This window comes from Nannobrachium achirus, assembly GCF_963921795.1.
Source record: "Nannobrachium achirus genome assembly, chromosome: 19".
Taxonomy (NCBI): domain Eukaryota; kingdom Metazoa; phylum Chordata; class Actinopteri; order Myctophiformes; family Myctophidae; genus Nannobrachium; species Nannobrachium achirus.
In genome coordinates this window covers 17,069,728-17,078,591 of record NC_137826.1, presented here as the reverse complement: position 1 = coordinate 17,078,591, position 8,864 = coordinate 17,069,728, and the positions used below count along the sequence as shown (strand labels likewise).

The window sequence follows — 8,864 nt, the reverse complement described above, 5'->3', positions numbered from 1 at the left end:
ATAAACAAATCAACCTGGCGATTTTGTCAGGTATGTGACTCTGTGTCGTGTATGAAATTGAGGTACATTCGATAACGTCTCTGTATGGAGAAATTAGTACTTTTTCACTGTCAGTTGATGTCTCATATCCATATATGAGTAAAATCGCCCGACTGATTATTTTTGTAAAACAGTTCTTATGACGTGATCTATGATTCCACTACGGGATTTTCAATGTAAAAACTAACTCAGGGATAGTGGCCTCTAGCGGCAGTGCATGTCAGATTTTGGTGCTCTATTACATCTCATCTTTCCTCTCCTCCTGCTCCCCCATCCTCTGCAGCCGCTGCTTGACTCCGGCCTCTAGGTGGTGCTCTTTGACCATAGCCTTGGCGGTCTTCTTGCCTGTAGTCTTCAGAATGGCTTTAAGGCCCAGGTGGCCAGTTGTACGCAACCAGGCCCACGTTCACGGCTGACGCGAGACCACTGTCTGTGGCGTTGCCTGCTTCTTCACCATACCTTCACCAGTCACACATAGCAGGGAGGAGTTAAGGAAGGTATAGAAGGGCATAGCAGTAGCGGGCATTTAGACTTTATTAGAAGTTTGCACAGGAAAATGTACAGTTTCATGACAGTACAGTTCACTGGTACAAGGTCAACTAAAAGGATAAAAACCTCAAGAAAGCTTTTGGGCTTGTTACAATTGGGGTCCTTGTGGTTCCACAGCTAGAAAGCCCGAGAGCCCATTCATTTTCCCCATAGAGATTTCCGAAAATACGAATGTTTATTATGCCTGGAACCAAGACATCCAGGCTCCTGGTGAATCATGACCATAAAACATTTGATCTAGATGTCTATTTGTGATCTTTGATATTTGAAAACCGCAAATAAAAATATAATTAAATATTAAAACATTGTTATGATCCACCAGGATCCTGGATGACTTGTACTGGTTCCAGACTTAAAATAATGTATATCTGTAGTCTCTATGGGATAGATTATCTGTGGAACAACAAAATGTCTGCCCCATAAAGGCACATTACATCACTGTATACAAGTGAGGAGCAGGAAATCAACTTATTGTTTCAAGGCATTCGGCCACAGGCCCCAATTTGATAAGATTGCATTATTGCATTACCAATCTACAATGTAAAATTCTCATTGTTAATATAACTCTGAGAGTAGGTCTACACATGGAACCAAAGGAACCCTTGTGTCCATTTGGTTCCATGTGTACACTCTCAGAGTTACAGACCTGTAAGGGTCCATTTGGTTCCTAAGGATCGCTTACAACATAATTGTAAAATTCTCTTATTGCACACACCCACCAAACAACATTATTATCTGTGAAAAGAATGATGGAATCGTGAGTTATGTTTTGTTTTGCCTCAATTTATCTAGTTTTTTATTCATAACAAATCAAAGAAAAGAGTCTACAATAAATACCGTATTAACAGCAAGAGCACCGTCACCCAACACAGGCAGGCATTTCACTGCCATGGACATGAGACATGTTATGGAAGACAAAGACATGATGCTGAAGTAAAGTGTCTGCACAAAGGTCAAAGCAAAAGCCAAAGTTCAGAAGCCACTGTAAATGAACCACATGAGTCAATAATGATGGAAAACAGAAACTTCAGACTTGACTGGAGTTAGTCATATGTTGCGTGGTAGGCCTATGCCTAATACATTTTCCAGACCCCTAAATCTGAAAGAAAGAAAGAAAGAAAGAAAGAAAGAAAGAAAGAAAGAAAGAGGTGGTAATCACATCAGTACCCCAAACGAACCAAGAAGTAGGTAAAAAAAGGGCACGATTCTGAGTTTAATACTAATATTGCTATGTTAGTTCAAAATGTAGGTCATCTTTTTAGAAGGATTACTGTGTAATGAATGGTATTGGAAAAAACGAAGCAGCAATGACCAGAGATATTAAGACTATTGAGAAATAGCTATTGCACCGTAATAAAATAGGCTACATGGCAGATAAATGCGAACATGACGTCCTGCACAAATGATTGAGTCGTTTCAAAATTGCGATTAGGCTTTCAGAACTTACTTGTACTTGACTGTTCTAACAGTCTCTGATGTTACACTCTTGCCAACTGTCTTAGCTCCAGTCGAAAAACCTTTACAGAACACAAATAAATATACAGTATAAATTGTATGTTTACTAAACCTTAAAAAAATAGAATGCATGGAACCTTCAATGACAATGCAATTAAAACGTTTACTGAACTAAAAGCAGACACAAGCAGCTCCTTTCATACTACAGTGTAATTTTGGAATAAAGCCTTTTTCTTGTGTCTAAATTAATTTATACTCCACACTGCCTCTGTCAGTTGAACTACTGCCACTTGAACTACTGTAAGAGTAATAATGTGATTTATTTATTCACTCATACACATTCATTGAGTAATATTTATGCCCATCCATCCATAGCCAATTTAAATTGTGAAACAAATCGCTTTACAATTTTTAGAGTTATCACTGTAACAGTCAGACCAACAGAGAGCAGCAATTACAATACACCCGCTCCCCTGGGCACGGGTAAACACTTGGCGGACATCATGGCAGCTCAGTCATTCTTTGCCAATATATACTGGAACTGGTATTGTTGTTGTTTTTATTAAATTCCTTTTCAGTCAGATTCTGGTAAGCCCATTTTATACTTTATAATAACCAGTAAGACTCCCTTATCTCTACAAATACGCCAAAAATGTGTTGTACCAAAATCGTCCTGATGGTGGCGCTAGATGGGACAGATGCGTTTTGATTACATGACGGTACAGATACTGTGCGATTTGCGTGATTTTAGGGCAAAATCTGTAGGAGCAGTGTCCAAAAATGTGTTTAAAAAATTCGGCCTGAAGGTGGCGCTATATGGGACAGATCCATGTTGATGAGATGAGTGTAGACATACTGTGTAGCGATTTGCGTGATTTTAGGGCAAAAATTGTAGGACGAATAGGTACCGGCCCCGGCTCTCCCGGTCGCTCCTAGCCCGAGTTACGGCATTTTATGTGCGCTGCAGTGGCAGGGGGTCCTCCACTGGGGGCGCCACCACTTTTGCATCCGTTGTGGAGCACCAGGAGTCGGTGGTCCCCGGGAATTCCCCATGAGCAGCCCCGTTGGGGTGGTCATTTGGTCATTTTTGCACATTTGGTCATTTTTTACACCTGGGGGTCCCCTAGGGACCTGGGGGTCCCTGGAGCTCCGGGGGTCCTTGGAGGTTGTAGTTTGGCAGGCAAGGAGTGTGTGTGCAAAATCTGGCATGGATCGGGGCAACGGTTGCGGAGATATGAGCAGGGCAAAAGTGTGACGTGTGACGTGTGACTGACAGACGGACTGGCGGACTGACGGAGGGAGGGACGGACTGACAGCCGGTGGAGGTTTGGATAGTATAGGAGTGCAAGTAACTGCGACCTACGGTCGCAATAATATCTCAAATGTATGTAGCGCCTTTCCAAGTACCAAGGCTATAAAGGGAATAAAATCAATAAAAACAGTGGAAAGGCGAGACAGGGGGTGTGCAGTTATCTGGGGAAAGCCATATTGAAGAAGTGGGTTTCTTTTGAGAGAGGTTTTTAGGATTTGGAGGATGGGGGCTTCTCTGAGAAATATTGGGTAGTGCATTCCTCAGGGTTATGGCAAAAGCCCTATCGCCCCAGGTAAGGTATTTGGTCTCTGGGGACCTCCAGGAGGTTGGCGTCACCAGACCTGAGGGAGCGGGAGGGGACATGATGTTGGAGGAGGTCGAAGAGGTAGGGGGGAACATAATTGTTCAGTGCCTTATAGGTGGTGAGTAGTATTTAGAAGTGGATTCTTTATCACACAACCATGACGCTAATGAAACCATATTTCCAACAAACATTCTGTAAATTACCCTGAACACTGCTAGCTGCCACCACCATGGCTGCGTCCAGGTTTGACGCTCGGCCATCTTTGCTCTTCTTCATGGACTCTGGGATCAGTTTGGCGCAGTGTTTCTTGACGTGGGGCGCCAGCTTGTCTCTGACACATCCTGCTACTGTGCACTCTCCATTCACTGCAAAGACACACTCACCTCATTAGCATTCATGGAATAAAGCAAAATAAAATCTAATGTCTTAAAACATTTAGCCAGGCCATGATAACCAGTAAGACTCCCTAATCGGGAGATAAGCGACCGTAGGTCGGTTATCTCCACAAATAGGGCAAAAATATGTTTTTCCAAAATCTTCCTGATCCATGTTGATGACATGGGTGTAGACATACTGTGTAGTGATTTTCGTGATTTTCGGGCAAAATCTGTAGGAGCAGTGTCCAAAAACGTGTTTGTAAAAATCTGCCTGAAGGTGGCGCTATATGGGACAGATTCATGTTGATGGGATGAGTGTAGACATACTGTGTACCGATTTGCGTGATTTTAGGGCAAAAAATTGTAGGAGCAGTGTCCAAAAATGTGTTTTGCAAGAACTGGCCTCATGGTGGCGCTAGAAGAGGGCCATGTGAGAAATGAGGGGTGGGGTCTCCGCGTTGCCTTGGCGGACAAATAGGTACCGGCCCCGGCTCTCCCGGACGCTCCTAGCCCGAGTTACGGCATTTTATGTGAGCTGCAGTGGAGGGGGTCCTCCACTGGGGGCGTCACCACTTTTGCATCCGTTCTGGAGCAGCAGGAGTGGGTGGTCCCCGGGAATTCCCTGTGAGCAGCCCCGTTGGGGTGGTCATTTTTGCACATTTGGTCATTTTTTACACCTGGGGGTCCCCCAGGGACCTGGGGGTCCCTGGAGCTCCGGGGGTCCTTGGAGGTTGTAGTTTGGCAGGCAAGGAGTTTGTGTGGAAATTTTGGCATGGATCGGGGCAACGGTGGCGGAGATATGAGTAGGGGGAAAGTGTGACGTGTGACGAGTGATGTGACGGAGGGAAGGAAGGAAAGACAGACTGACGGCTGGTGGAGGTTGGATAGTATGAGAGTGTAAAAGTAACTGCGACCTACGGTCGCAACAATGATATGTAGAATTGGGTCATTGGGTCAAAAAGTTATAGTCTTGGGTGTGACCCGGCCGAGGAATTGAACGCCAACCTCCCAATCTCAGAACAATTGATCCAGTGTAGTTAGTTTTTAGCCACAAGCTAACAACAACAAATGCATAATACCAGTAAGACTCCCGAATCGGGAGATAAGCGACCGTCAGGTCACAGCGTGACCTGACGGTCACGCTGTGGACCTGACGGTGATGTCAGCGAGTTGTGACATCACTTCCTGTACAGGGCGGCTACACGAAATGTGGATAACACTATATATGGAGTGTGACGATTCAAGGCATCTCGGTTAAGTTCTTACCGGACACCACTGCATCGGTTATCTCCATATATGGAGGGATGTGTTGGTTATCTCCATATCTGGAGATTCAACCTTCAACGATTTTGACATCTTGTTACTAATCTGTCGGTAGATAATGCCGGTCTTATATCACAGCCTCCACCTCTCACGTCATACGGGCAGCCATAGTTACACCTGGAATGTTGAATCTCCATATATGGAGATAACCTACGCATCACACAAAGTCTGACCTCACCAGCCCATACTTGGGCATGGACGACTTATATCTCCATATACGGAGATGGCCATATATGGAGATACGATGACATCACAGAGTCCACAGCTGATGATGTGGCGTGATGTCATACAATACACAAACAAGCCCTATATAAAGGGGCAATTCTCAGCAGGGAAGAGAGCATTCCCCACTAGCTGAGTATCTTATCACATCTTGGATGTGATGATAAGCTATAAGCTTAGTTGATCCTGGCGATAAGGTCTGAGTCGAGGAATGCTCTCTTCCCTGGTGAGAATTGCCCCTTTATATAGGGCTTGTTTGTGTATTGTATGACATTGTATGACATCACGCCACATCATCAGCTGTGGACTCTGTGATGTCAGAGTGATATCAGCTGTGGACTCTGACGTCACACGTGTCACGTCACACGTGTGACTCAGGGACGGACGGACGGACGGACGGCCGGTGGAGGTTTTCATACTAAACTGCGACCTAACGGTCGCAAACATACAAAAAATGGGTTTAAATCGGGCAGACTTACCCAGGAACTACCCAGGAATCATGTAAGAACTGTGTTCCAAAAATAAACAAATCAGCCTGGGGTATGTGACTCTGTGTCGTGTATGAAATTGAGGTACATTCGATAACGTCTGTGTTTGGCGAAATTTAGTACTTTTCACTGTCAGTTGAATATGAGTAAAAATTGACGGGCTGATTATTTTTGGGAAAACTGTTCTTATGACGCGATCTAAGATTTCGCTATGGGATTTTCAATGTAAAAACTAACTCAGATAGTGGCCTCTAGCGGCAGTGCATGTCAGATTTTGGTGCTCTATTACATCTCATCTTTCCTCTCCTCTGCTCCCCATTCTCTGCTGCCGCTGCTTGTCCGACTCCGGCCTCTAGGTGGTGCTCTTTGACCATAGCCTTGGCGGTCTTCTTGCCTGTAGTCTTCAGAATGGCTTTAAGGCCCAGGTGGCCAATGTTGTACGCAACCAGGCCCACGTTCACGGCTGACGCGAGACCACTGTCTGTGGCGTTGCCTGCTTCTTCACCATTCCTTCACCAGTCACACATAGCAGGGAGGAGGTATAGAAGGGAATAGCAGTAGCGGGCATTTAGACATTATTAGAAGTTTGCACAGGAAAATGTGCAGTTTCATGACAGTACAGTTCACTGGTACAAGGTCAACTAAAAGGATAAAAACCTCAAGAAAGCTTTTGGGCTTGTTACAATTGGGGTCCTTGTGGTTCCACAGCTAGAAAGCCCATTCATTTTCCCCATAGAGATTTCCGAAAATACGAATGTTTATTATGCCTGGAACCAAGACATCCAGGCTCCTGGTGAATCATGACCATAAAACATTTGATCTAGATGTCTATTTGTGATCTTTGATATTTGAAAACCGCAAATAAAAATATAATTAAATATTAAAACATTGTTATGATCCACCAGGATCCTGGATGACTTGTACTGGTTCCAGGCTTAAAATAATGTATATCTGTAGTCTCTATGGGATAGATTATCTGTGGAACAACAAAATGTCTGCCCCATAAAGGCACATTACATCACTGTATACAAGTGAGGAGCAGGAAATCAACTTATTGTTTCAAGGCATTCGGCCACGGGGCCCAATTTGATAAGATTGCATTATTGCATTACCAATCTACAATGTAAAATTCTCATTGTTAATATAACTCTGAGAGTACACATGGAACCAAATGAACCCTTGTGTCCATTTGGTTCCATGTGTACACTCTCAGAGTTACAGACCTGTAAGGGTCCATTTGGTTCCTAAGGATCGCTTACAACATAATTGTAAAATTCTCTTATTGCACAAACCCACCAAACAACATTATTATCCGTGAAAAGAATGATGGAATCGTGAGTTATGTTTTGTTTTGCCTCAATTTATCTAGTTTTTTATTCATAACAAATCAAAGAAAAGAGTCTACAATAAATACCGTATTAACAGCAAGAGCACCGTCACCCAACACAGGCAGGCATTTCACTGCCATGGACATGAGACATGTTATGGAAGACAAAGACATGATGCTGAAGTAAAGTGTCTGCACAAAGGTCAAAGCAAAAGCCAAAGTTCAGAAGCCACTGTAAATGAACCACATGAGTCAATAATGATGGAAAACAGTAACTTCAGACTTGACTGGAGTTAGTCATATGTTGCGTGGTATGCCTAATACATTTTCCAGACCCCTAAATCTGAAAGAAAGAAAGAAAGAAAGAAAGAAAGAGGTGGTAATCACATCAGTACCCCAAACGAACCAAGAAGTAGGTAAAAAAAGGGCACGATTCTGAGTTTAATACTAATATTGCTATGTTAGTTAAAAATGTAGGTCATCTTTTTAGAAGGATTACTGTGTAATGAATGGTATTGGAAAAAACGGAGCACCAATGACTAGAGATATTAAGACTATTGAGAAAGAAATAGCTATTGCACCGTAATAAAATAGGCTACATGGCAGATAAATGCGAACATGACGTCCTGCACAAATGATTGAGTCGTTTCAAAATTGCGATTAGGCTTTCAGAACTTACTTGTACTTGACTGTTCTAACAGTCTCTGATGTTACACCAACTGTCTTAGCTCCAGTCTCCAGACCACTCCACATTGTAGAAAGACCTTTAAAGAACACAAATAAATATACATATACAGTATAAATTGTATGTTTACTAAACCTTAAAAAAATAGAATGCATGGAACCTTCAATGACAATGCAATTAAAACGTTTACTGAACTAAAAGCAGACACAAGCAGCTCCTTTCATACTACAGTGTAATTTTGGAATAAAGCCTTTTTCTTGTGTCTAAATTAATTTATACTCCACACTGCCTCTGTCAGTTGATCTACTGCCACTTGAACTACTGTAAGAGTAATAATGTGATTTATTTATTCACTCATACACATTCATTGAGTAATATTTATGCCCATCCATCCATAGCCAATTTAAATTGTGATACAAATCGCTTTACAATTTTCAGAGTTATATGTAACAGTCAGACCAACAGAGAGCAGCAATTACAATACACCCGCTCCCCTGGGCACGGGTAAACACTTGGCAGACATCATGGCAGCTCAGTCATTCTTTGCCAATATATACTGGAACTGGTATTGTTGTTGTTTTTATTAAATTCCTTTTCAGTCAGATTCTGGTAAGCCCATTTTATACTTTATAATAACCAGTAAGACTCCCTAATCGGGAGATAAGCGACCGTTGGTCGCTTATCTCTACAAATAGGCCAAAAATTTGTTGTACCAAAATCGTCCTGATGGTGGCGCTAGATGGGACAGATGCGTTTTGATTACATGACGGTAGAGATACTGTG

At 42.8% G+C, this 8,864-nt stretch overlaps 1 protein-coding gene across 1 annotated transcript in view; it reads right to left on the bottom strand.

The window, feature by feature from the left end:
• Window positions 1-277: 277 nt before the first annotated feature.
• The window catches only part of LOC308304643 (spartin-like), a gene marked incomplete at both ends in the record, with an annotated part of 35,654 nt that continues 27,067 nt past the window's right edge, over window positions 278-8,864 (bottom strand). Inside the window, 3 exons of the mRNA XM_080749267.1 lie at window positions 278-402; window positions 3,863-4,024; window positions 6,359-6,579. Coding sequence (XP_080605393.1) covers window positions 278-402; window positions 3,863-4,024; window positions 6,359-6,579 — 508 coding nt within the window. The remainder of the gene's footprint in view (window positions 403-3,862; window positions 4,025-6,358; window positions 6,580-8,864) is intronic.